This window comes from Ursus arctos, unplaced genomic scaffold (genome assembly GCF_023065955.2).
Source record: "Ursus arctos isolate Adak ecotype North America unplaced genomic scaffold, UrsArc2.0 scaffold_9, whole genome shotgun sequence".
Taxonomy (NCBI): domain Eukaryota; kingdom Metazoa; phylum Chordata; class Mammalia; order Carnivora; family Ursidae; genus Ursus; species Ursus arctos.
Window position 1 is genome coordinate 78,921,183 of NW_026623111.1, and position 26,988 is coordinate 78,948,170.

At 40.3% G+C, this 26,988-nt stretch overlaps 2 protein-coding genes across 2 annotated transcripts in view; one reads left to right on the forward strand and one right to left on the reverse strand.

The window, feature by feature from the left end:
* Positions 1-3,388, forward strand: part of DAPP1 (dual adaptor of phosphotyrosine and 3-phosphoinositides 1) — a 47,178-nt gene extending 43,790 nt beyond the window's left edge. The window contains exons 8-9 of the mRNA XM_026509666.4: positions 219-306; positions 1,619-3,388. Coding sequence (XP_026365451.1) covers positions 219-306; positions 1,619-1,687 — 157 coding nt within the window. The 3' untranslated portion in view covers positions 1,688-3,388. The remainder of the gene's footprint in view (positions 1-218; positions 307-1,618) is intronic.
* A 1,974-nt stretch (positions 3,389-5,362) lies between these two features.
* LAMTOR3 (late endosomal/lysosomal adaptor, MAPK and MTOR activator 3) lies at positions 5,363-23,194 on the reverse strand. Its single transcript, XM_026509664.4, has 7 exons — positions 23,056-23,194; positions 22,694-22,739; positions 19,693-19,727; positions 13,604-13,662; positions 11,420-11,553; positions 10,309-10,372; positions 5,363-8,534 (listed from the first exon to the last, which is right to left on the reverse strand). The coding sequence occupies exons 2-7, from the start codon at positions 22,700-22,702 to the stop codon at positions 8,461-8,463; spliced, it is 375 nt and encodes a 124-aa protein (XP_026365449.1). The 5' UTR covers positions 22,703-22,739; positions 23,056-23,194; the 3' UTR covers positions 5,363-8,460.
* Positions 23,195-26,988: the final 3,794 nt, after the last annotated feature.

Sequence of the window (26,988 nt, forward strand, 5' to 3'; positions counted from 1 at the left end):
AATTCTCATTAGAAAATATAAATCTGGCCGGTGATAATATGAATCTCCAACTTCCTCAACATTTCTGCTGTTTGCTGGCAGGAGTCGTTTTCTATCTACCAATTCTTCAAGTTGCTCTTTGTTGATTCTTTTTTCCTGTTGAATATTCTAATTACTGCTCAACGAATATATTCAACCAACCACATGGCATATGTTAAGTTTTTCTTTTGTCTTATCAGTTTAGTGTTTCCATTCAGGACATTTTATCTCTGTGCAAAGACAGGAGTAGAAGCTGATGAGTGGATCAAGATATTACGCTGGAAACTGGTGAGTTCTATAAGGCCTCTGGATGCCCAGTGCTCAGAAATTACATGTTGACGATTTCAAACATATTTCTATTGAAAGTGTCGGACTATCCCCAAGGGTCAATGGGATGCCCACTGGCAGGCTTATGGAATAGTCTGTTCATTCTTGTAAGACACAGAAGTCACGCCGACGGGGGGAAGGGAAGGACAGAGCTGCACTGGGATCCCAGGCCCAGAGCCTTAGTCTCACACCCTCAAGTACATTAGTCCTTGCTGAGTGTGCAGCCTGGTCCAGTCTTGCCTGGAAGAGGACAGGTGCGACCAGAAGGGCAGACAGAGGAAAGCTGACATATTTCTATAGGAGAAAATCCTTTTAAATAGTCAGAGAAGGGAGCTTGCCACAAGAACTTAGCTTCCAGTGTGTTACTTTGTGAAGACCAAGGACAAAATGTGGTTTATTTGATCTGCTTCCTATATACCTCCCAGGGGGGAAGACAAAGTGCTTATAAAAATTTACCAGTCTCATACATTTTTTTGTATATGTGTTTGCAACTTAGTGAGTTGTTAGTTAAGAATGTATCCTTAAAGCTTTCTGGAATTTTCTATAAATACTATATTGAAACCCTTGATGTTTTCAAACACAAACAATTTTTCCTAATTTGTTTTTATGTAATTAGCTGACATGTAGAAATGTCTTGAGTATTCTTTTCTAGATGCTGGGACTTTTGCTTTTGGTTATCTTTTCAGTTTGAAATCCAAATAAATATACCACTCATTTTGAGATAGTCCCAATGTATTTGAATATTCAGTGGGGAAATATTTTGCCACGAAAAACATTTGCTCAGATATGAATCAACTTTTTATTCTTCGTATTTTGTAATTATGCAAGTGACACATCATTATTAGAGAAAAGTTAAGGCAAAAATATATCAAATTCACACACTTTCAGACTTCTCCCTGTGCAAATAAATATTCAAAAACAAAAATGTAATCATTCTTCAGTGTTCTTTACCTACGCACTCCACTGACGATGTATTATAAACATTTTCCCATCAATAAATTTAGATCTAAGTATTCATTTTGATTCATTGAATAGTATTGCATTTTATGAATTACCATAAGTGTTAGGCCAATTCCCAATTTGTACATGTTTTAGCAACGAATTTACAATATTTATCCTGAGAAAAATACAGAAAACCATACTGAAAACTGTCACATGTTGATTATAGTTGCACGGTGTCCTTAGTAACAGCATGCCTTATTTAATATCTGCTAAGTTTGTTATCTTAAAATTGCTCAATAATCAATATGCATGTGCATTTGCTTTATTACAGTCTCAAATAAGAAAGCAGCTCGACCAAAGGGAAGGCACAATCCGATCTCGGTCATTCATCTTTAAATAGACCTTTCCTGACCCAGGATGCCCTGACCCAGGAGCAAGGTGGCATGGTCCCTGATGCTGTGATCTGCAGCAGGCTTCGGAGGAAAGCCGACTGGGGATTTTTCTTTCAAAACAAATCAAAAGCAGATGCGGATTTGGACCTTGCAGAACCCACCACATTTGCGGACTCATGGGTCGCTGCTTACCCTTTAAGATGTTGTCGTCTCCTTGAGAATACCAAGCATCATCGTTCTGGTGCGAACCGCTGAACCACCAGCGCAGGCGTGCTCGCTCATAGAATGCTCATGTGAGAGAAGATGAAGGGTTTTTGTTTTCCCTCACTGCAGTCCCCAAACTGGTTGACATTAGTTGCTTGGAGTCCCTTCTGCATCACGGTCAGCCCATCTGACATCCGGGTCATGCCGTCCACCAGGAAGGGAACAGCCACGTACTCTGACTGCTTCTACAGAAAGTGCACAGAAATAGCAAACACCAAAGACCGGGGGGAGGTGAGGGGGGGCGGGGGGGCGTGTTGTTTTTGCTTTTTTTTTTTCCTTCTTTATACAGAAAACAAAACAATTTCCAAAACTAAAATGGGAAATGTTCGCGGTTATTTATTTTCTCTTCGTTAAAGGCTCAGAAATCTAGTGGGTCCTTCCTTCCCTTCTAATGATAAACCTGTGAGAACTAAATGTCCTGTAGGATGTCAGGTAGGATGATAAAGATAAAGGAAGGTAAAACCTAAAAAACGTCTCTTAATCATTTTGGGGGGAAAGGTTTTAAAGGGTAAGAAAACATAAATCGAGGGTAGGGATTAAAATAGTAGATAACTTGTAGTTTAATAATAATAATTGGCATGATTATTATTATAACAATCACAGAGCACTTGGAAGCACCAAGTTGTCTTCAGCCAACATTTCTGCACGCAGACGGAGAGACTTCTCAAGCAGAGAAGAGTGTGCTATGCCCATCTCTCCCCCAGGGTGAGCTGTCCCTGCTGGCTCAGGGGAAGTAAGGATCCCCTTGCACTGAGATCGCTGAGCACCCTGAGCCCTTCTTCGAGAGCAACTTCTGTTGCCAGTCGAAGGAGCAACACGAAATCCATACGAAATATATGATGATGTATTACACCACATTTTCAAGCTAGACTAAGGGGGTTGAAATCGGGGAACAAGATGCTGGCATCGGCGCTCATAAATAGATTCTAGCCCCTTCTCTTATCTTTATTAATACTGCTCTTTTAGGTAGAAGTTTGAAGGGAGATAAAAGTGGAGGGAGACCCCAAAATAAAAGAGTATGGTGCAAAGCTCTGACACAACACTGCTTTTGCAGTCCAAGTGCATACCTTGATAAGTAAGTTTCTTCTGTTATTTAAACATCCGGGACTGAGAAGTTACATTTAAATGCTTGTATATTTCAGCAAGGTTTTTAATGTATTTTGTTACGTGTGTATCATATGAGATAAAGCAAATGTCACGTTAAAATGCATTCTGTCAGGTTCACCAAGTAAGGAGTTGCAAATGAATCCTCATGGAGATGTGCGTTCAGGTTTTGTTTTCTTAGAACCAAGAGTTTTTCTTTGTGAAGTAGATAATATTGTTCTTTTTGTAAAATATCATGTTTATTTATATTCTTTGGTTAAGTTTATTAAAAAGAGCATTTTGCTGTGCCTGTAATATTTTGCTATTAAATATACTTTTAATATCTGTAATTTAAAAAGAAATACAACTGATTGATGTCATAAATGGTCATGAAGAACCCACTTCGCTAGACTGTGTGCTATGAAGAATTTGGAGTTGAAGAAATAGTCCCAGTCCTGAAGTTCTTAGTTAAATATGGAGAAGATAATACATACACACACGATAATGTACAGAAGTAAGAAAGACTAGTTCTGCACGTGAGGCACACACAGCTCTATGATGGAGAGTAGGCCTCGGCAGGGATGGAGATGGAGTCATTTTTGGAGAGGTTCTGACATGAAGAGGTCAAGCTAACCTATCCTATAACATATCATATGCTACATAAGTCACTGGAACTGCCTCTACTTGGGAAGAGAGTAGGCCAGAAGCAATACCACACTTCTGGAAGGGTTTCGGAGCTTAGTGTCACGTCGAGGACTTGAAGGATGCAGGGCTGGTGATACCCACCGCATCCTCGTGCAGCCCACCCATTTGGCCTGTGCGGAAAACAGATGGCTCTTAGAGAATGACAGTGGCTTATCAATCAGGTGCTGACTAGGACAGCAGCTACGGTTCTAGATGTGGTTCCGTTGCTTGAGGAGGTTAACACATCCCTCGTCCCTGACATGCAGCTATTGACCTGGCAAATGTTTTTTGCTATTAGTAAAGCTGACCAGAAGCGGCTGGCTTTATCTGGCCAGTGATCCACTTTTCACTATCCTACCTCGGAGGTCTATCCTACTTCAGCTCAGCCCTGTGCCATAATTTAGTCCACACTGACCTTGATCGCACTTCTCATAAGACATTGCATGGGTCCACTGCATTGATGACATTATGCGGATTGGGCCTAAGGAGCAAGAAGTAGCAAGTATTCTAGACTTAGTGGTAAGACACTTGTTTGAGGATGGGAAATAAATTCAGCAAAAACTCAGGAGCATTCCACCTCACTGAAATTCTAGGGGTCTGGGGTCTGGTGGTATGGGACAGGTCAAGAGAGCCTTTCTCAAGTAAAAAATAACTTGTTGCATCTGGCCCCTTTCACAACCAAAAAAGAGGCACAATACCTAATGGGCCTCTTTGGATGTTGGAGGCAAGAGATTTCTCATATTGCTCATGGAATTTGTTGGTTTTACCGTGTTCCCCATCGTCCTGAAGCAGCAGACACGACAGAATGGGGGAATGGCCTTTTGAGGACTCAGTTACAGCACTCCCTGGGCGGCAACACCTCGCTGGGCTGAGGCAGTGTCCCCAAGTTCTTAGGCTGTGCTGGTCTCGAGGCTCTTGTTCCAGAGAGAGGAATGCTTCCACCAGGAGACACATCAATGAGCTATTCAACTGGACACTAAGACCGTTACCAGCTACTTTGGGCTCCCACCTCTGATTCCACAGATAAGGAAGGGAATGACGGTCCTGGCGGAGTGAATGATCCTGATGACCAGGGGGAAACCGGGCTGCGACTGCACCATGGAGGAAAGAGTATGTTCACGACACAGGACATCCTCTAGGGGATCTCAGTGCCACAGAGTCCTGTGACTAAAGTCAGTGGAAAAGTACAATTCAATTCAGGCAGGACAACCAATGGCTTGGATTCTTCAGGAATAAAGGTCTGGGTCACCCTCTAGGCAGAGCCGTGAGCAGCCGAGGTGCTCCCTATCAGAGCGAGTATGGAATGGGTAATGAAGGCGGTTAGAAACACCAGCTACAACTTCATACTCAGACAAACAAGGACAGTGATTATTACATTTCTTCCTTGTTTTGCTATGAATGTTTGTGTGTACATAAACAAATATGTATTATACATACATACATATTAAGCACATTTTTTCTTCCCTCTTGTATCCTCTTATCATCAAACATAAGATGTATTAAAAAATGGTTAACCTTCCATCACAGCATTTAAACTGTAATATACGGAGGAGAAAAGTGAACGTCACCCAAGAACTCTGCATCCTCTTCCGGGGAGAGCGAACACGTTCTCTGTATGTGGGTTAGTTGTTTCATGTTTGAACACAGAAATACAACTTGGTTACTGACTTTATTTGGAGGTTAAGTGTGCTTTCAGAAGCTATGATGCCAGGCTGACAAGGGTAAACTGAAGGGTGGTTCTAGGTGTCCCCTTAGCAAGGCTGCAGTACCCGGTTTTTCAACAGACGGTGAAACTCCATGTTGTCGTGTAGTCTGGAGATGCGCTTAACGTCCATCTTCAACCCACTGAATTTAAGCACGAGATTACCCTCCATAACGCGAGCAGGCCTCACCCAGTCAGCTGAAAGGCCGGCCTGAAGAGCAACACTGAGGTTTCCACGAGGAAGTCTTCTGCCTCGGCTCCTGCTGGCCCGCCCCACAGACTTTGGACCAGCCACGCCCCACAATCACATAAACCAGTTCCCTGAAATACACTTAATACATCTCCATCCTTCTGCTTCTGTTTCTGTGGCAATCCCTGACTGATACAATTTTCCTCTCCAAATACCCCATCGTCATGTTACTGTAAGTTTTGTTTGCTGGAATGTTTCATGATTTTTGAAGTGAAAAATTCAAAAACCACCAACGCAGTTTACAGTGAAAAGGCTCATTTCTGGGATCCCTGTCCCCCAGGCACCTAGTTCCACTCCTTGGAGGCTACCAGTGTTACCAGGTCCTTCTCTACCACATACAGTCAAACGTGAACGTGCATTTTTTCTTCTTATATATAAACTGCAGCTACCATGCAATTTCACATCCTTCTTTTCTCAGAGAACATCACGTCTTGGATTTCTATTCAGTAACTAAAGCACTTCTCCATTCTTTTTCCCACGTGCATTTGGAAGTTTCACAGAGATTGCCAAACAGGCCTTTATATATAAAGGGTATATAACAATATACGCTTCTACCAGCAAGGCATAAAAATCGCCTGTCCTACTTATGGACTAATCCTTTTCCCCCTGACTTATGTCCTCCTCAAAATGTTTTAAGTCCTCATGTACCTACGAAAGTCTGTCTGTGGGTTAGTCTGTTATACTGTTCTAATTGTGCACCTCATCAAATGTATACCATCTTTCAAAAGTAGTCCATCGGGCCTGGCTGGCTCGGTTGGTAAGCATCTGCTTTTGGCTCCGGTCATGATCCCAGGATCCCGGGAGCCTGCTTCTCCCTCTGCCTGCCGCACCCCCTGCTTGTGCTCTCTCTCTCTGACAAATAAATAAAATATTTTTTTAAAAAAATTTTTAAAAAGTAGTTCATCTAGTTTTGTATTAGCTTTGTGAACATTTCTTAATGATTTTCACCTACTTACTTTTCCAGATAAACTGTAGAGCAATTTATCTATCGCCTTCAAACAGAAATTTTAATAGTAGCTGTATTCACCATGCAAAAGTAGTGTTCACCATGCAAAGGTTAAAAGTATCTCCATTTATGAGTTTCCTTTCCCGGGATTTTTAGGTATACAATAATCATTACCTGAAATTAATGTTCTACAGTACACATTAGCAACAATCTCCCAGACACTATTCAAGAAAAATCCAGACAATGGGAATTCTAGATTGTAAAAGGCACAGCTCGTGCATTATTACGAACTATTTCTAGCTCCCTGACGGGCACACATGCCCTCTTGCCTCTATGTCCACATAAAGACTTGCCCAATTTAAATGCCCCCCTTCTGGGTTTCAATAGCTTGGCAGCTGGAGGGCTTTTTATCACAGCACTTCCTATACTTGTTTTTATTTACTGAGCTCTAAGTTCTTTAAAGGAAGGTACCACAATTTAGTTTCCTATCTGTATAGAAAGAAGAAGCAGGGAGAGGGGGAGAGGGGGAGAGAGGGAGGGAGGGAGGGAGGGAGGGAGCAAGCAGGCAGGCAGGCAGGCAGGCAGGCACCAGGCTGGCTGACTCCTCACTGCACAACTCCAGGGACAGCGTTCACACACTGCACACGAGAGGCTCCCCTGGAGCACAGAAATAGGATGGGAACTGTCCTCCTCAGAATTCTGCAATGGGGCAGCTCTGGGACATGGCACACAGCAGGTGCTCGATGCACGTGCACTGAACTCCACCAGTGACAAACTCTGATTGTCAAAGAACCTAGGAGGAAACTAGCAACTCTGAATGATGGACTGCCTTCCTGAACGTAAAGGGCATATTCTAGAACAAAGATACTTCTTTTGTAGAGATTGAATGAGGCTCATGGATACGGTTTGCTTTCCAACTGACACTAGGTGAAACAGTCTCCAAACCAGTATCTATTAGCAACACTCGCTGCTTTTTCATGTAGTTGTGAGAGTGAATTCAGTTAATTATATTCTTTAAACTTTTAAAAGAAGCCGGAAAAGAAACCTATTTAGTGCTCAAACTATACTTTAAAAAATACTATTTTATTTACACTCACGTATGAAAAACAAGGCTGTACTACCATGTGTACGTACATACCAATATTGGAAGCAGAATTCAATCATGAATCACTTCTAAATTTTACAAAGAACACACAAACATTACAGCACCGATTGGTTATAGAAAGCAGAGTGGAGCAAATAAACCGTTAGCTATCATCTTCAATTTTCATTAAAGAGCAGCACCCTCTGAGAAGAATCAAATCAGTAATATTCATCTAGGTTGGAAAATAATATATACGTAGAAAAGTTAGTGATTGTACTGATTTTATTACTTTTACTAAGCCATTTTATCTTCCTCACACTCCATGCTAAGAAATAAAACAATATAAAGAAAAATATGTCCTCATTATTATTCACAATTAAAAGGGTCTGCTTCACTCTGCAGGCCTGGGCATACTATATAATAGGGAGCACTTAATGGCTCAAGTGGATCCGAGTACCATTTTGATTCTGACCCACTGAATAGAATCTCATGCATATTTGTGCCTGGATTAACTCCATGGGAGCTGTGATGTACTGAACCATCTCCGTGGTATCCCCAGATCTCACTACATCAGAAAAAGACCCTGCACAAGAAAAGGTATCAATCTATCCATAAATTATATCTATAGGCTCTTTCTTTAGTGTCAGGTGGGAAAAGGGGCCCTTTCTTGAGTACATGGATACAAGCACTGTTGTGGTCTAAAGATTGCTGGATTGATATTGTGTCTGTTATAATGAAAATAAGGGGTACATCAAAACCACTGCCGGATTAAGAAACTTCCACAACTTGTCTCAATTCTTCGAATAACGGAGCAAGTTCCTTTTCTAGGCTGACAATGAGTCCTAAAACAGAGATTAAGAAAATGAGAACATTAGAAAAATGTTCCTGAAAAAGTCTTTGATTTCGATTTCCTCCTGTCAAAATTTAGTTACTAAAAAGCAAACAAGATCTAGCTTATTCCCCATAAGTAAAGCAAAATACTGTAATTCTAACTAATCAAAACCCCTTTTCATTATGAAGTTTATTTTCATCGTCTATTATTAAAGTAAATAAATGAAAAATATTTATATGTATTAGAAGATATAAAATGAATTACATGCACTGAAATATTGTTAGAGTTTTGAAAAGAAAACTTTAATTTATACTTTATTGTTTCAAAATCTGTACTGATTCAGAAATGATCTTTTTACTTAAAAAGGTGCACTTTTTTCCTGAACAAATTTTAATGGACTTTATCAAAACAGAGGGAGACAGCCTGCTTCAACCTTGAGAAAAGAAATACTAGAAATTTATTTTATAAATTCAGGAAAGCTGAAGCATAAATGAGTATTTCAAGTGAAAAAATTAAGTTTAAAGATGAACGGTAGGAGTATAAAACATACACTTCCATGTTTAAAATTCGGCGCTGAATCTGGGAGGCAAAGTAGTCTAGAAATGAGCATATCTAGCTTCTCCTTGGTTTACCAGAGTGAAAAGCTCTATGTCTTATATATCTCAGACACTGTTTGTCTTACGCTCAAAGATCTTCCTCTATTTCACAGAATATTAAAAGCATCGGGGATTCTCAAAAAAAAAACTGTTCTAGATACTAAAATATAATTCTGTACATTATCAACATTGGTAACAACTGATGATTTAGTACATGATGGTGATTCATCACAACTGAGGTTTAATATACTTTAAACATCAACACCACTACTATCCTATATAATTTACAAAGTGTTTTCACATAGAGCATTTTACAGTTTCAAAATATTTAGAAACGGAAGAGATCTTCTACATCAAATCTATACTCCTCATTTTAAAGACAAGGAATCTAAAGACAGGTTTCAGTGACATAGCGGGACACAGACTTGCTCAAACAACTTGGAAAGAAAAAAACAGAAAAAGAATGCGTAACAGTTCTAAACAGTAGCCAAATCTAAAGGAGTCAATACTTAAAAAAAAATAATCCCACTTCATCCAGAAGGGAGTATGTAAATTACAGGATACAGGCATTATTTTAAACATAAATATCCAGCGAAGGCTACTGGATATAATGGGATCTTACGATCTGCTATAGAAAGTACAGCTTCCTGGTGTTTGTTCTCAGATTCTTCGACCCTCAGGAAGAACACATGTAAGTTCATTCTAGTCACACTCTCAGAATTCTCAATCACATTAATCTTGCCCACTATCATTCAAGGTTTTACAAACTCTAATAGATGGGTCTACATAGACTTGAACTCATCCTTGACCATTTTAAGTGTCTGGTTATCTTCTCCACTCTTTTTGTGTTTTCTTAAGCTGTTTTAGTGTGAGCAAGATGTAGCATTCAAGGGGTGAAGATAATTTATATTCTCCTTTTTATCGTAAAGGATCACCTACCCATATAATGTCTCACTTGAACTAGAAAATAACCCCATGAAACAGAGAAAGCAGATTTTAGCTACATTACAGCTAGGGAAAACAGAATTCACAGAAGTTAAACTTTTCTGGAGACCAAGAAATAGATGGTGGAGCTGGGCCATGAAGTCAGCTTTTCTGACTCTAAATCTACTGTTCCTGTCATATTAGACTGCTCAGATATGGTGTTACAAGAAATTAAAAGCTGTATTTAAGGTAGTTAAAACACACCTGTATTGGCATTGCTGCTGGCTATGAAACTCACCACCAAAGGTAAACGATTGAATTGAACCACCTAAAAAGAAAGTAAGATCTAAATAATATGTTATTCAAATGAAATACCTTAATCTTTCAAAAGTTTTATTTAAATGGCCAATGTGTAAGATGCTACCTACCATCATGTAATATGAAAGAACAACAAACTCACTGAGTCTCTAGAGACATTACCATTCCTCAGCCTTCAGAGATGGGAAGGCGGGACTACGTCATTATCGTCACTTTAGCTCCCAAGGCCCAGCAGTGTGCCCATGAGTACATGGCAGGGCTCCAGAAACACTTGATAATTAAATGGCTGAATCAGTATTTCTCATCCAAGCAGATCTACCTTCATGATTTTCCTGCTTCCTGAGTACCACTATTACTTTAAATTTGAGTTTACTTCAAATCAACTATCGTTTAAAAAAACTTAGCTTCGAGCTGACCCTTACCGATGAAATTAAAGGTCAAAAGCGTTGGTTATCTTCTGCCTAATACACATGAAAATATGAACTTTTAAAATAAAAACATCACTTGTGCAGCACCAGCAGTACATGAATCAAACTCTGCGAAACCGCTCTAAGGCCGACGCCATCAACTTACTCTAAACAAGAAGACGCAGCTAGAGATGAAGAGGTGTGTAGCAATGAAATTCCTTCACAGCAACCTCACTCATTATATAGATCTTCCAAACCAAATGAAGGCATTCGCAGCAATAACAAATTTCAATAACACTACTTAGCCATCAAGGGAAATTTTTTTATACCACAAAAAAAGTATGTTATTTGAGAAATCACATTTGTTAAGCTAAGGGCACCATCTACTGGAGGTGACGGTGACCTGACTTCCCTTTTTAGGATAATGTACTTTATTAATATACCTCTTAATTACTTTTCCGCATTAATTAATGCCTGCTATAAAATGTGAAGACGGTTACTACAATTCAACATAACCAATTTGAAGGCTAGGGTTTCAAAACGCCACCCACACTTCAAAACTAGAATTTAGAGTAACAACGTAAGCTTTTTCATAGAGAAGACACGACAACAGTTGAAGGTAGCAAACCAGTCAATAATTATGAACCTACCTGGTAGGTGTTATAGTAACAGATGATACTTTTATTTTTTGAAAGTCCAAGTTTGCTCCCTTGGTCTGTTGCAAGGGCGAAAGTAGATAAGAAGCCAGGTCGCAACGCATGCTCTGGGGCACTATCATTGGCCACTGGAAATACAAACGGTTTAAATAAAAATCATGCAGTGCGTGTGATAGAACTTTACAGCACCCTTTCTGTTTTTTAACATAAATCAGTGAAAATATTGAGCTCAAGGGCTACTATGCTTCACAATACTGAAAATTGTATCACGAATTGGGCCTCACCAATTTAGGTGAGAAAAACTGCTCAGTCAGAAATCGAGTGATCATAACCAAGGGAAGAAATACTGATTGTCACAATTTTTTTTTGAAGAATATTGTTTATATTTTCTTAATATCTACTTTAAAACACAAATTAATCAGTATGTTTAATAAACTGAATATTCTGCTCAACCGAGAGCCAAGCTAGAATAGTGAAAGAAGCTTCCAGAAAACATTTGCTCTCATAAACCTATAGCAGTCTCACTTACAGACATTAATAATTTTGCAGCTGGCCATCTGTTTTAAGTTTCTTTCACTCATTAAAAGACCTGAATGGAATTAGTTGTAGCTTTAACACAGAGATCCTAAGAAAGAACATTAGAGCTGGAGATTATGTTAATTTTGTTCAAAGCCCTCATCACAGAATTGAGTAAAGGCAAAAAGGCAGGCGACTTACTTGCCCACGGCCACCTATGTTTTATGGTGGGCTAGAACGCACACTGAACCACACATCAGAAGATAATGGGTTCTATTATTATCTTGTCACTGACTCATGTGCAACTTTGCACTAACAATGTACTCTTTGCACTTGACCATCTTTGTTTACAAAATGAAAGAACTAAATTAAGTGATTTCTACACTTCCTTTCAATTCTAAGGTCTAAAATTATCTGACATATATGATAACCTCAGGTGGAAAAGAAATTGTAAACAAAATGTCAAGAAACTCATTTAATCTTTCCTTGGGAAAGCTATTACGGCGTCCCTACAGAACTACGAACATCCGTGTGATGATACCTTAAGACACAAATAGTAAAAATGCTCTTAATACACACTGATTCAGTGACATCATATATACTTGAAGACAAAAGCTGAGGGCTGCCTGGGTGGCTCAGTCAGCTAAGCAACTGACTCTTGATTTGGCTCACACCATGATCTCAGGGCCCTGAGATCGAGCCCTACGTTGGGATCCGGGCTCTGGCTCCAGCCAGTCTGCGAGTTCCTCTCCTTCCCCCTCTACCCCTCCCCCTGCTTGCCTGCACATACGCGCACACACTCTCTCTCTCTCTCAAATAAATAAACTCTAAAAAAAAAAAAAAAAAAAAAAAAAAAAAAAAAAAAAAAAAGCTGAAAATCAGGCAAAAAAAAATTTCATTTTCCAGGTTAACAAGCTTTTCTTCAGGTGAGAAAGTCTTGTTAGAGCCTCGTTAACGAAAGTAAATTGTGAAATTAAAAGTTGAAAAAATATCTTATTTCCAGTAAAGAAGGAGAAAAGCAACAAAGTTTCAACAAAACAATGAACATATGTTAATTCAAATGTAAGGAGGTTTATCCCAAAACCACTAGCAGTAACTGATTAAAAAATATACATTGGGGGGCGCCTGGGTGGCACAGCGGTTAAGCGTCTGCCTTCGGCTCAGGGCGTGATCCCGGCGTTATGGGATCGAGCCCCACATCAGGCTCTTCCGCTGTGAGCCTGCTTCTTCCTCTCCCACTCCCCCTGCTTGTGTTCCCTCTCTCGCTGGCTGTCTCTATCTCTGTCGAATAAATAAATAAAATCTTTAAAAAAATATATATACATTGGGGGAAGGCTGTGTGTGTAACACATGTAGCTGCATACAGGCCCAGTCTCAGCACTGACATTTACTAATGTTTACCTTGTACCACTAATGTCTTTCAAGAAAAACTAGGCTTGTGATAAATCCATGCTTAAACTCTCGATGGTGACACAATCCATTCAACATGTAGCAGGTGATCCAGCCTTCAACATCCAAAAGCAAACATCTCCCGCCAAACTAAGACCTTCTCCTGGATTTATTGAAATAGCTTTTATATGCTTGCTTTCCACATTACTCAGACCTAAATACGTTTTTATTCAAAAGCAAACATGATACTGGCATGCAGGCGCTCAGTCTTACCTTTAATAACGGGGACTCCATCTCTATCTGACACAACAATAGCATGGAGCCCTTCAACACTAGAAAGAAAAAAAGAAGTTAAAATATTATGAAACATTTCATTTTCTCAAAATATGCACCTCAAAGTCATTATAGGGATTTTCATGTATATTTCTGAAAATCTATGTCAACTCAGTTACTGACCTCATAAGTTTCCAGATGTCTGCCAAAACTTCCAGAAATTGAATAAACATGTGTATTATTAAAATCTTAACAAATTTATGCAATTTATTGATAAGATCTAAAACACAGATACTTCTCCATTATAATTGCTACTTATCTTTCCATTATTTACGAAAGTATGACAGGTTATCAGCAATAGCTATAGTGACAATGGTATCAAGTGCCGTCAAGATATCTGTGGGTTAGGAGAGCCTATAAAAGGGGGGCTGATTTAGACAAGTGGGTCAGGGAAGGCTTCCCTGAGACAGTGATAGCTAAGCTGAGATGTTATGGCACTGGTCCAGAGAAGAGGGGCAGAAAGATTGTTCTAGGCTGAAGGAACAGAATGGAAAGAATGAAGGTCATGTTGCAATCTTTTCAGCTATGCCTACATAAGAAGCAGTAAGCAGAATGGTCAGGACTATAACCATTTGGTCCAGTCTAGGCTCTCCTACATTTACTATTTATGCTACCCCGGGCCAGTTATGAAACCTCTGTAAGCCTCTGTTACCAATACGGAAAGGGGACAACTGTACTTATGTAGCTATTGCAAAATTTAATAAAGTAATGCATGTAAAGTAGAGGCTGGTACATAGTTAAAATTCAAAAATATTAATTATTACTAATTAGCATCAGACTGTCATCTGAGCACACTGACAATTTATTAGTGCAGTTTAAGTATTAACTCATTACAGAATTCCTAGAGTACAAAATTACAGTGTTAAAAATTAGAATGGGAAAACATTCTCAAACTTCCAGCCCCATAATCTCATAATATCCAAGACTGCTACTCAGAAATATGTTCAACGTTCTTACTGTAACCCAGATTATCCATTCCTTATTGTGTTAACCTTAATGTTTTAAGTTAGAAATGAGGAATAGTCATCTTAAGATACTGAAATTAAATTTTAAAGAACCAGTGGCAAAAACTTTTAAGTCAGAGAAGTGTTATTAAATTTTGAGGAAATGTTATAAACACTACCATTTACGAACCTCACGTTAAAAGAAAGAATGATGTTCATAGCAGCAATGTCCGTAAGAGCCAAACTGTGGAAGGAACTGAGATGTCTTTCAACAGATGAACTGATAAAGACGATGTGGCCCATATATACAATGGAGTATTACTCAGCCACCGGAAAGGATGAATACCCACCGTTTGTATCGACATGGATGGAACTGGAGGGGATTATGCTAAGTGAAATAAGTCAAGCAGAGAAAGACAATTCTATTGTTTCACTCATATATGGGACGTAACAGCGCAGAGGACCGCAGGGGAAGGGAGGGAAAACCGAATGGAAAGAAATCAGAGAGGGAGACAAACCACGAGAGACTCTGGACTCCAGAAGCCAAGCTGAGGGTTACAGAAAGGAGGGGGGTGGGGGGAGGGGGTGACCGGGTGATGGGTATTAGGAGGGCATGTGTTGGGATGAGCACCGGGTGTTATACACAACTAATGAATCGTTGAACACTACGACAAAAACTTGTACTATATGTTGGCTAACTGAACATAATGAAAAATAAAAAAATAAAATAACGTAAGAATGATGAAATAACCGTGTATAAATATTTACTGGTATTATTTTTTATTATCATTCTAACCTGGAATTATCTACAGATTAAAATGTGCTCTGTAAGGTTAATGTATAAAACAAATTCTTCTAACTAGGTTATATAAAAGTATATCCTACTGATACTTGCACACATAGAAACTACTTTGTCCCGTTATCAACAGCAACATCACCTGAAATAGGAAAGAAAACTGGAAACCTGTCTATCAAGAAGGACAAGTCCAAAAAATCACGACACACACACAACAGAACACCCTGCAGCCATTAAAAACAAAGAAACAGCTCTTTGCATGTACTGGGAAGGACTGACCTAAAAGGTATATTGTTAAGTGAAAAAACAGTTTTGAATAGTGTGTACAGGAAGTAGAACTTTTATAAAAACAAGTGTAGGCATGTGTATGTATATGTTGTGATGGACTGAATGTTTGTGTCACCCCCAAAATTCGTTATGTTGAAACCCTAATCCCAATGTATTTGGAGGTGGGGCCTTTGGGAGGTAATCAGGAAACGGGGGGGGGAGCCCTCAGATATCAGAAGAGTGCCCTTACTTAAGGCTAGAGAGCTAGCTAGCCCTCTTTCTACCATATAAAGATATGGGGAGTCTGCAATCTGCAACTCGGAAAGGGGCTCGACCAGAACTGAACCATGCTGGCACCTTGATCTTGGACTCCCAGCTTCCGGAACTGTGGAAAATAAATTTTGGTTATTTATAGGAAATCCAATCTATGGTATTTTGTTATAATATCCTCAACTAAGATCCAAGTGTAAATGTGTAAATATGTGTGTTTATAGACATGCCTGTTTACAGGTGCGTCAAACATCTTTGAATGTACTGGGTGTCTCTGAGAGGGGAACTGTGTGGCTGGGGGGCAGGGCTAGGAAACTTCTCACTATGTCCTTCAGTTAACTTCTGAATCTTGAACTTTATGAATGTACTGCCTCCTCAAAAGATAAGCAAATTAAAAAGCAGGTAAAGAGTACTACAAAAAATGTTTAGAAATATCTCTGTCACCATAGTTTCTTTTCTCTTAGTTTCAGTTAATTAACTTAAATGCCAACTAATGCACCAAAAGAGGAGGCAGAAATAAAGACTTTCTTTTTAACAGATTTTAAATTCACAGAGATAAATGCCCAACAAAGTAGAAAAATTACTCACATACTTAAAATACCCACTTAAAGAAATCAGGTCACAAATATAAAAGATGTTTCCAATCCTACACATGGTGAACAAAAAATAACATGAGTAGATTTTACTAATAGTTGAAAATAAGTATGCTGCGTTAATAGGTACACTGTATGCACTTCCAGAAGGAATTAAATGTTATGAAATATTCTGCAGACACCTAAACCTAAAGCTCAATAAAACAAACACTTCTATTCCAAAAAAACAAATGTTGCATTTGTAATCAGACATCATACTTCCTTTTATATATATAATAATGTAACATTTGGTTATTTTAAAACACAAAAAGTTGTGACTGTTAAAGCCTGAGCCTGCTTTGGGTCACAACTAGACTGAAAAATACAAATTCAAGGACTATATTTAGCAGGGAATTTAAAAATGAACAAAACCGTATTCTATTAACTGACTTGTTGTTGAGAGGTATGGCGGTACAATTAAAAGCATGAACCCGCAGCTCTGAAGCCGAGCTGCCTTCGTCCAAACCCCTTCATTTTACATACATTTAGCAACAAATCAAAATGTACGTTTTACTACGTTTCTTTGTAAGTGTTCAATATTATTTCTTCATTTCTCTAGCTTTTGGGATACAATAAGCCTACTTTCAAGAAAAAGTCATGAATGAATACGAACCAAAGCAGCCTTGGTCATTATGGGGGAAAAAAAACCCAAACTAAACCGAAACACATGATCCTAACCCCTTTCTTCCACTATACAAAGATTTTCATCACACTTTTACAAATACACTTTTTACAAATACCAACTATGCTTCTGCTCCTATATTTTGTTGCCAGTGCAGTATTTCCCTCGAATCCTACTGGTCAGTTTTACCACCCTTTAAATATTGCTAAACTTCCAATCAGGCAGATACCAACACAGAAATCCTTCGTTTTGTACAGTTCCAATATGGACACATTTTAGTTCCCAGAGCTGAATTAAATAACACCACTCCCCTGACAGCATGGCTCAAACTTCAGGACAGAGGGCATATTACGTGAGTAACTGCATACAGTACAAACCCCACTAACTCTTCATACAAATCACCACGTGAATAACTTTGTCAATGACAGATGCGCACCGTGTCAAGAACCAGTCCCGTCACTGCTTTCAAAGCGTGCTGGTGGCTGGTTCCTCCGTGCAGGCAGGGACGGTAAAACACGGAGCGCTATCTCCTTGTCGCCCAATGATAAAGCATATGGTATTAAAAAGAAAAACAGAACTGAAATCGGGAACTGGCTAATCACGATGACGTACAGCAAAGGAAGGAAAGGTGACAATGCTAGAAGTGAAATGCAAATAGAAAGTAAACACTCGGAGAAGGCATAACAGCCGCAAGGACGCCCACCCTTTCGCTGTGTGCACAAGACGTGCAGCCAGAGGAACCCCGTCCAAGCGCGCTCACCGACAGGAAGGGGGCCCGGGTGGCGAGGAAAAGGACGACGCTATCCTAGAGGAAGGGACGCTGGCAAAAAACCTCGCACGGCATCGACAGTACAAAGGACAAAATGGTGGGGGCTGATCCAGTCTGAGAAAGGAGTACGGCAATTCGAAGGCACAGAGAAGACGCCTGCTCCTTACCTTAAGGTTGTCCGTTTCCTGTATTTTACCGTGTGTGCAAAGAAGTAGGAACCGTTCAAACTACACTTGAGGCGTTTTCTCCAAAGAAATAAACACTCTATTACTCAATAATTCCACTGTTTTTAAATTGCTGTGTATTAAACAAATACTGGTTTTAGCATTTGTTTCCATTCCCTCAAATAGAACCAACAAAAGAGGTTTTACGGTTTTGACAAAATTTTCTAAACATCACAGACCAACGGTCCTTCCCGCAGGGATTCCTAAGACCGCTCCGGACGGTTCCAGCGCAGTCATCTTTGCGGCCCTGCACTACTGTGCAAAGCCAGGACTGCCTTCCCATCGTTAGGCTGGCAACAGAATCAACTACTTCATGCTTCCGTAATATTTCCCTCCTGAATATAACAGTATTTTCTTCTTGAATACAAACATACGTAAATGAAACCCAGGAGATAGTATTAATTTCTACTGGTTTGTAGTCAGGGTAAAGGCACAAGTCAACAGCAAACCACACCAAACAGTTCAGGCAAAAATCCAAACAAGAGAATTTTTTTTTTTAACCTACCTACAGAAGTAAACTGACATCCAAAACCTTTTTAAATTTACACACTTGGAGAATAAAAAAAGAAGGAAAAAAAGAATCTCACCACATATTGTGCAACATTACACCTCAAAGGTTATTCGATCATGCTGGAATGTGAAAATGGAGGTCTCAAGTCCTATTCCTCTCTCTCACATCCGTAACTCTAAGGTATTATTTTGCACTAAACTAAATGTGAATTTTAATACAACGAAAGTGACAAAGTTCTCTGAACCACAAAAACATCTAAAAGGAAGTCTGCGGTCCTTCACACAGAGCCTAATTGAAAATGGCGCATCAAATGGACTGGGTGCAGGCACAAGCAAGCCTTGTGATTTTCCAAGTATGAACTGCTGTCTACATCTAGCATTTTTAGGTTATACAGACTCGGCAATTAGGTCTTAAAAGTTATACTAAAGGAGGGGCGCCTGGGTGGCTCAGTCGTTAAGCGTCTGCCTTCGGCTCAGGGCGTGATCCCGGCGTTCTGGGATCGAGCCCCAGATCAGGCTCCTCCGCTGGGAGCCTGCTTCTTCCTCTCCTACTCTCCCTGCTTGTGTTCCCTCTCTCGCTGGCTGTCTCTCTCTCTCTGTCAAATAAATAAATACAATCTTTAGAAAGAAAAAAAAAAAGTTATACTAAAGGAAAGGCAAGTTCTAGGGTTTTTCCCCTTAAAATTGCTCTCACTACTTCAAAGCATAATCCAGTAAACTGCTATGATAGTACATTTGAAAAACTCTAACATGGCAAGAAATCTGAGTTCTAGCCCTTTGGCATTCACAAGCTGTTTAATCTCAGCTGTCAAGCTCAAATGTCAGCTCAAATGTCAAAGGACATTTCTTGTGCTACCTAGTGTTAAGTATTTGAAAATGCTAAATAACAATATGATATACACATACTTAGTCTAAAATAAATAGAAACAAAATGCTACATAAAATCAACGTATATAATGCAGAATTTATTTAATAACAAATTAGTAATTTTTTACCTTGGTAATTTTTTATACAGGAATCGCTTTAGGTCCTGAAAGAGAACATAAAAAATCATATTATAACAATATGCCTTGTACAGGTTCCCTAGATACTGTCCTGTCCACATTTCATGTACTTTAAATCGTCATTCATAATTTTCCTTGCCTGTGTGTTTTTTTCTTTTTGATTTTGATACTAGTTGTGTGACTTGGAACAAGTTACTTAACCTTTTTCTCTAAGTCCCAGTTTCATTACTTGTGAGAAGGGATAATCACAGAACCTACGTCATAAGACTGTTAACACTTATTGAGAAAATGTATGTAAACTGATTAGCATATCTGGACAAATACATACTAGCTGTAAAATTAGTGCATATTTTTCATACTATTTTACATCCTGTTGCTACTGTCCTGTTCACTTGAGAATATATTATAAACCTCTTTCCACGTCCCCACATCACCTTAGAACAATCCTGGGTAAACGAACTTCTTTGAAACTCTGTTTCTTTTCACGACTAAAGATAAATGACAACATGTGTCAAGTGTTAAGCATGAAACAGAATTAGGATTAAAGAAATAAAAGACTATTTTAATTCTTCTCACTGCACTCTCTCACCTGGGGAATATCATAGACAATCCAGCTATCAATTAGGAGGTCTACACAGGTAGATCGGGAATCTGTTGTTTTGAACCTCTAATCCCCACTATTCGCCAAACCTGAATGTTCATTTTATTTCATGTTATCACCACCATCTTACCTCTGCTCTTATCTTAAATACACACATTAAAACTCAACTCATTGTTTCACGTGAAATCCAGATTTCCTCTATCTCTTCCTGTCTCCACTATTGGCACTACCCATTATTCAGGTCTGAAACACAGAGTAACATTTAACCCTAACCTCACCTTTATCACTGCTAAATGATTTGTGAAGTCAAATGTTTTTAAAATAATCTCTTCCTCTCCTTTTCTTTTTAAAGATTGTATTTATTTATTTCACAGAGAGAGACAGAGTACAATCAGGGGGAGCAGCAGGCAGAGGGAGGAGAAGCAGGCTCCCTGCTGAGCAGGAAGCAGGCTGAGTAGGGAGCCCGATGCGAGGCTTGATCCCCAATGCGAGGCTTGATCCCCGGACCCTGGGATCATGACCTGAGCCAAAGGCAGGTGCTTAACTGACTAATTCACCCAGGCGCCCCTCTTCCTCTCCTTTTCAACTGACATTACAATTTAGGTTCACGTTATTACTTATGACTTGTGCTTCCTAACTGGTATGCTGGTCTCCCACTTCTATCCCATACAGTTCTACACAGTGCCAATGGCCATATTATTCTCCTTCTCTACCTGGGTTAGAGATGCTTCCCAGATGATTCCCTGTGCAGCCAAGGTTGAGAACCAACGTCTGAACAGCTCTCCACTGTTTAATAATTTCTCTACAACTTCTTTTAACATTTGAGCTTCTCTACAATATGGTCTACACCTACTTTTACAGTCCTGCTTCCTACCACTCCCTCATACATACTCTCAGCCCAAGCAGAAGTGGGTTACTCACAGCTCCTCCACACACATCTTTTCCTTTCCTACCTCTCAAACTTTGCTTACACTATTCATTTTAATAGTAATTCTCTATCAATCTTACTTTAAGAAAAACTGCTACTCATTATTTAGCGCTAATTTGAACCACCAAATACTCCAAACAGGCTTTCCTGATAAACACCAGATGTAATCCCTCTCTCTTTTGAATTTTCATCCAATAATGTACATACATTTATGATCACCTGCCTACTATAATTAAAAAAAATTTTTAAAACCCTTATGGAGGGATGCCTGGATGGCTCAGTTGGTTAAGTATCTGCCTTTGGCTCAGGTCGTGATTCCAGGGTCCTGGAATCAAGCCCCACATCAGGCTCCTTGCTCAGCAGGTAGTCTGCTTCTCCCTTTGCCTGCCTGCTCCCCCTGCTTGTGCGCTCTCTCTCTCTCTGATAAATAAATAAATAAATAAATAAATAAAATCTTAAAAAACAAAACAAACCTTACGAAGAGGAATTATACCTTAATCATCTTTATCTCACCCACAGCCCTTATTACAACAACCTCTGCAAGGCAATGCTCAACAGATATGCAGTGATTTGACTATGCCTGGAAAATAAGGTTTCAAGAACATAATGGGAGACACTCCAAAAAGGAGTGATAAAGGCATGCAAAGTGCCTAAACACTCAAACACATAATCTTACAACCTAAAAAGAAAAATCACGCTCATATTAATGTTGAACGATCATTTAGTCTAGTGGTTAAGAGAATAAACTCTGGACTGAGGACAGCCTGGGTTGGTATCTTGACTCTACAACTTACCAGCTGTGTAACCTGAGGCAAGTTAGGTGATCTTTCTATGCCTTAGCCTCCTCCCTAGAACACAAGGGCAGTAACAGTGCCCACTTCATTAAAGTTGTAAGAATTAAATGAGTATATGTTCAATGTTTAGAAGAATGCCCAGCATGTAAGTAAAATAACAACAGGATGTAAAATATTGACACAAACAGTAGTACTATTAATTCCCTGTTGTTTCTAGTAACTAGTACCATTAAGTTTCCTAAACTTACAGTTTGCGTTTTATTGCTGTGCTAAAGAGGTATCCGTTAAAAATCATCTCAATTTGCTCCAATGAAATCTGGAGTGACATCAGGACCACTTACTGGAAACAAGTAGATTCACAAGCAGCAAAACATTTAGAAATTCAAACGGTATTCAGAGCCTCTCTTAGGCCCGCTGGACTGGGGACTGGGAAGAACACAGTTCTCTCAACTCAGACACCTTAGCGTCCTCCAGTCCCACTGTGGGCACTCAGGACCCCGCAAACCTCTTCGTATTAGTCACTCCAGAGTCCACAGAAACTACGACGCGGGGGGGCGGGCTAAAAAGGAAGCCAATTTCTCCTTGGGAAGCTCTAGCTCTCCCCGCCCCGCGGGCCTCCACCAAACTCCCCACCCCTCCCCTTCCTCTTGTGTGGGGGTGTTAACTCACATCCGCCATGACGAACCCCTTTCTCCCGCAGGATCAATCTCCACTCCTGGAAGAGAAACTCCTGGTGATTCTCCCCTCCAGACTTCCTCCCACCTCCAACCTGGTAAGCGGGGTCCGCTCTCACCCGGGCCAGGCAAGAAGCCGCGGCTCGGGGACTCGCACCAGGGAAGCCGCAGTGAGGCGGGAGTTCCCAAACACCCACACGGTAGCTGGGATGCCCTCCCTCAGTCCACTGCACCCTCCACCCGCGAAGATCTAGGCCCAAAGGAGAGGGGAATGGGAGTCCTCTCCCTCCCTTGCATCTCACCGCCCGCGCCGCCTGCGGGCCCGGGACAAATACGGCGCAAAGCGGCTCGAGTTACCTGGCTTTCCGGGAGGCGGTGCTCCCTCCGCTGCAAATTCGGGGACAGCTTCAAAGACAGTCTCCTTTGAAAGCCGTCGTCACATGATTTGTGACCCCCTCCGCGCTCCAGGAAGCACTTCCTCCGCCTCCGAGGCCCGATGACAGGTTTCCGGGGAGGAGCCCGGGCCTTTGGCGTGGGACGCACCCCGCCTCTCCCCGCCCTTCTGCGGGCTGCTCCCTGCGCCTGCGCAGACCGAGGGACTTGGGGACACAGGCCGGTGGCTGGAGGGTTCTTGGAGATCGTGGGGCACTAAAAGATCCGCGGAAAATGTATGCAAGAAGACGTTGTGTGGGGAGGGTGCATAAATTTCATTTGTTTTTCAAGGCGTGTTATCTTAAGACCTTTTCTTGTAGATAGTTGTTTACAAGCTGAACTGCAAGCAGGATTGCCTGTGCCTATAAGTCCCAGGTTCATGGGGTGCCTGGCTGGCTGAGTCAGTGAAGCTTATGACTTGATCTCGGGGTGGTGAGTTCCAGCCCTGCTGGGTGAAGAGATTACTTAAAAATAAAATCTTAAAAAAAAAAAAAAAAAGCCCCAGGTTCATAAGTTTCTGACCCCCATGCCCTACACTGCCTTGCCTTTCCAAGGATGCCACCCACGTGTTCTTACTCAGGGTCTTGACTAGATGGAATAGAGGAGCCATGGGCTTTCTGGAGTTTTCACGGTTAGTTGTGTAACTCAACATGTGCAGATAATGGACACCTTCTTTCATTGGCTCGTGATTAGAAGGCTGTGCCTTCTAAGTTGTAACCATATTATTTTTTGTTTGGTGTCTTGCTCGTTTGCACATGTAACAAAAACCTACAATAGCTGGTAAGAAAACGAAGACTATGGGAACTTGTTAATGACTCATCTTCAACTCCCAGTCCCTAAAAATAGGAGTGCAAAAGGAATTAACTCTAGCTCAGGACATGGTGAAGAGCTGGGATACTAATCTAGTTATCCTTGAGATGAAATGGTAAAGTACAGCGCTCCCAACTGTTACGAATGACCTCCTAATTATTACAAGTGAACTTGACAATTCATAGCAACTCACATCATTGAAGTTCACTTCCTTTTCCTTAAACCCTTGATTTCTTAGCTTCTGGGATACTGCATTACTTATTTTAGGTCCTCACCGATTCCAGTTTCCTACTTCTTTAGGGAGCATCTTCTCACACGTCACATTCCCTTGACTACTACTATATGTTACCAAGAATAACTGATATTTGTGCTTAAGTATGTGTCATCATTTCGTTTGTTTTCCCAATGAGACCGTAACACCTAGAAGACGGGTCATGTTTTGGATTTTTTTTCCAGTTTCCTACAATGCCTCAATGTCTTGCAGTCCATAGGCAACTCATTCAGCATTTGTAGAATAAAAGTGATTAAAAGAAACTATTAATCCTGGCCCTGACTACAACTTCTTTTTAAAGCTTTTCTTTGGTTTCCGTTTTTCTCTTTCCATATTTTCCTGAGAATGTTAGTCCTAAGTCTGCACCTTTCCTCAGAGTTCTAGGTTCACATTTTCGGCTGCTTGTCAGTTGTTGGGTGTTTCTACATACATGTCTTGGAGTCAGCTCTGACTCAGAAGCTCCAAAAACTTCTCCAATGAACCCTTTTCCTAATGTGTGTCTGTATTATTTCCATGATTCTACTAGTCAGGTGTCATGTTTGACCGCTACCTTTTGTTCACCATGTCCACTTTTCTTCCCTAACAATGATTTTTTCATCTACATGTTTTTTTCATTTCTTCATTCAAACCATTATTTAGCAAGATGATATTAATAGTCACTTAGTAATGGCCAGATAAACCTTCCCAAAGCAATGCATATTACTGCTGCTCAAAAGAAATCTTTACTGATGTACCATTGCAGACTGATAAAGTTGACAGTCTTTAATCTGGCACAAACATATTCTATTTTACTTCTGAACACATTCTAATGTGAATCCTATATTCCAGCCAAGCTGATTACTTCACCCTTCCTTCAGTGGTTATTATTTCTCCACACTGGTTCTGGAGGATTCTTTAAACTGAAGTGTTTATTTCTCTTGTAGGGGAGGAAAAACATACTTATACCCTTCTACCCTCTTAGATTCCATGGCTGGGCCTAAGAGTTAATTGACAGATTATCTGGTGAAAAACATACACATTTATGTAATATTTTTATGTGTATATGGGAGTGTGCAGAAGGAAATAAGGTCCAAAGAAGTCATTAGGCCCAAAAGTTATATACCTTTTTATACAAAGACAACAAGTTGTGGGGATGTGATAAGAAAAGGGGCTTGGGTAAGGGACAATGAATTGTGGGACAGTGATTATGAAACATATGGGTGAAGCCAATGGAAGATAAGGATTATTTTAGTAGGCTTGTTTGTACAGGTCCATTTTGGCGTCAGTCTTGCGTCTGGTGATAAGAATGTTCTCTTCCTGGTACAGGAGCGCACCTTTCTCACAGGAAATTTTATGACCTGTATTTTGGTAAAAGGGGAGGTCAAAAAACCCTTCCTGCATCTGTTTTCTTAGTGCCATCAGCTCAAAATAATCAATATGTGTAAGTGGTGGGGCGCCTGGTTGGCTCAGTCAGTTAAGCGTCTGCCTTCAGCTCAGGTCATGATCCCGGGGTCCTGGGATCAAGGTCCTCATGGAGCTCCCTGCTCAACAGGGAGTCTGCCTCTCCCTCTGCCTCTCCCCCAGCTCATGCTCTCTCTCACTCTCAAATAGAATCTTAAAAAAAATAGGTCTAAGTGGCATATTTTGAGGTGACATGTTCTGAACCCTTGCACTTTCTTAGATATGAATTTTTCTTTTTTTGAGAGAGGGAAAGAGTGTGCATGCATGTGGGTGTGCAGGCACGGGGGTGGGGGAGCAGAGGGAGAGGGAGAGAGAATCTTAAGCGGGTTCCATGCCCAGAGCAGAGCCCAATGCAGGGGCTAAATCTCATGACCCTGAGACCTGGGATGAAATCAAGAGTCAGATGTTTAACCAACTAAGCCACCCAGGTGCCCCTCTACCTGAGATACTTAAATCTTGGTTTCTGATAACATCTTCTCACACATCACATTCTCTTCAATACTACTATATGTTACCAAGAATAACTGATATTTGTGTATAATTATGTGTCATCGTTTTGTTTTTCCAATGAGACCATAACGCCTAGAAGGCTGGGTCATGTTTTGGATTTTTTTTCCAGTTTCCTACAATGCCTCAATGTCTTGCACTCCTTAGGCAACTCATTCAGCATTTGTAGAAAAAAAGTGATTAAAAGAAACTATTAATCCTGGCCCTGACTACAACTTCTTATCCACCCCTGACCCTCACCATTTGCCCCCAAGTTTAGAGGCAAGTGAAAATATGAACTCTAGCAAGTTCTTTTAATTTCTGGAAGTGCTATTTTTCATTTGAACACATTCCATCCTACTGACCTCAATAAATGATAGTTGACCTGGAAAATACTGATTTTTTTCTTCTTCTTGGGTGGCAAAAAAGGGAGGGCACAGCTTTCCAAGCTCTCCAAATACCACAATGTCCTCAAATTGAAAGAACAAAGATTTCTAATCTCCGAGTGTGGTGGCTTCTGAATTATGGCAGTCAATAGGAGATTGATCTGTTTGAATTCACTCACTGCCACTGGTATAGGTGTAGGGGAAATATGTACTGGCCTAAAAGATTATCAGCACTATGTACCAGTTCTCCAAAGTGGGGTGTACCATATGATTCCTGAGGTTCAGGAAGAAACTAGTAGAAACTGTATACATATGCACAGAGTTTTTATCTCACCATTCAAATTTTCTAGTACACAGCATACCAGAGAAATAGTATACTAGTATATATAATACATGAAACAGTTAAACATGCACATGTGGTTAAAGTTCTAACTTTATTGGTTGTATCAAAAGCCTTTGTTTCTG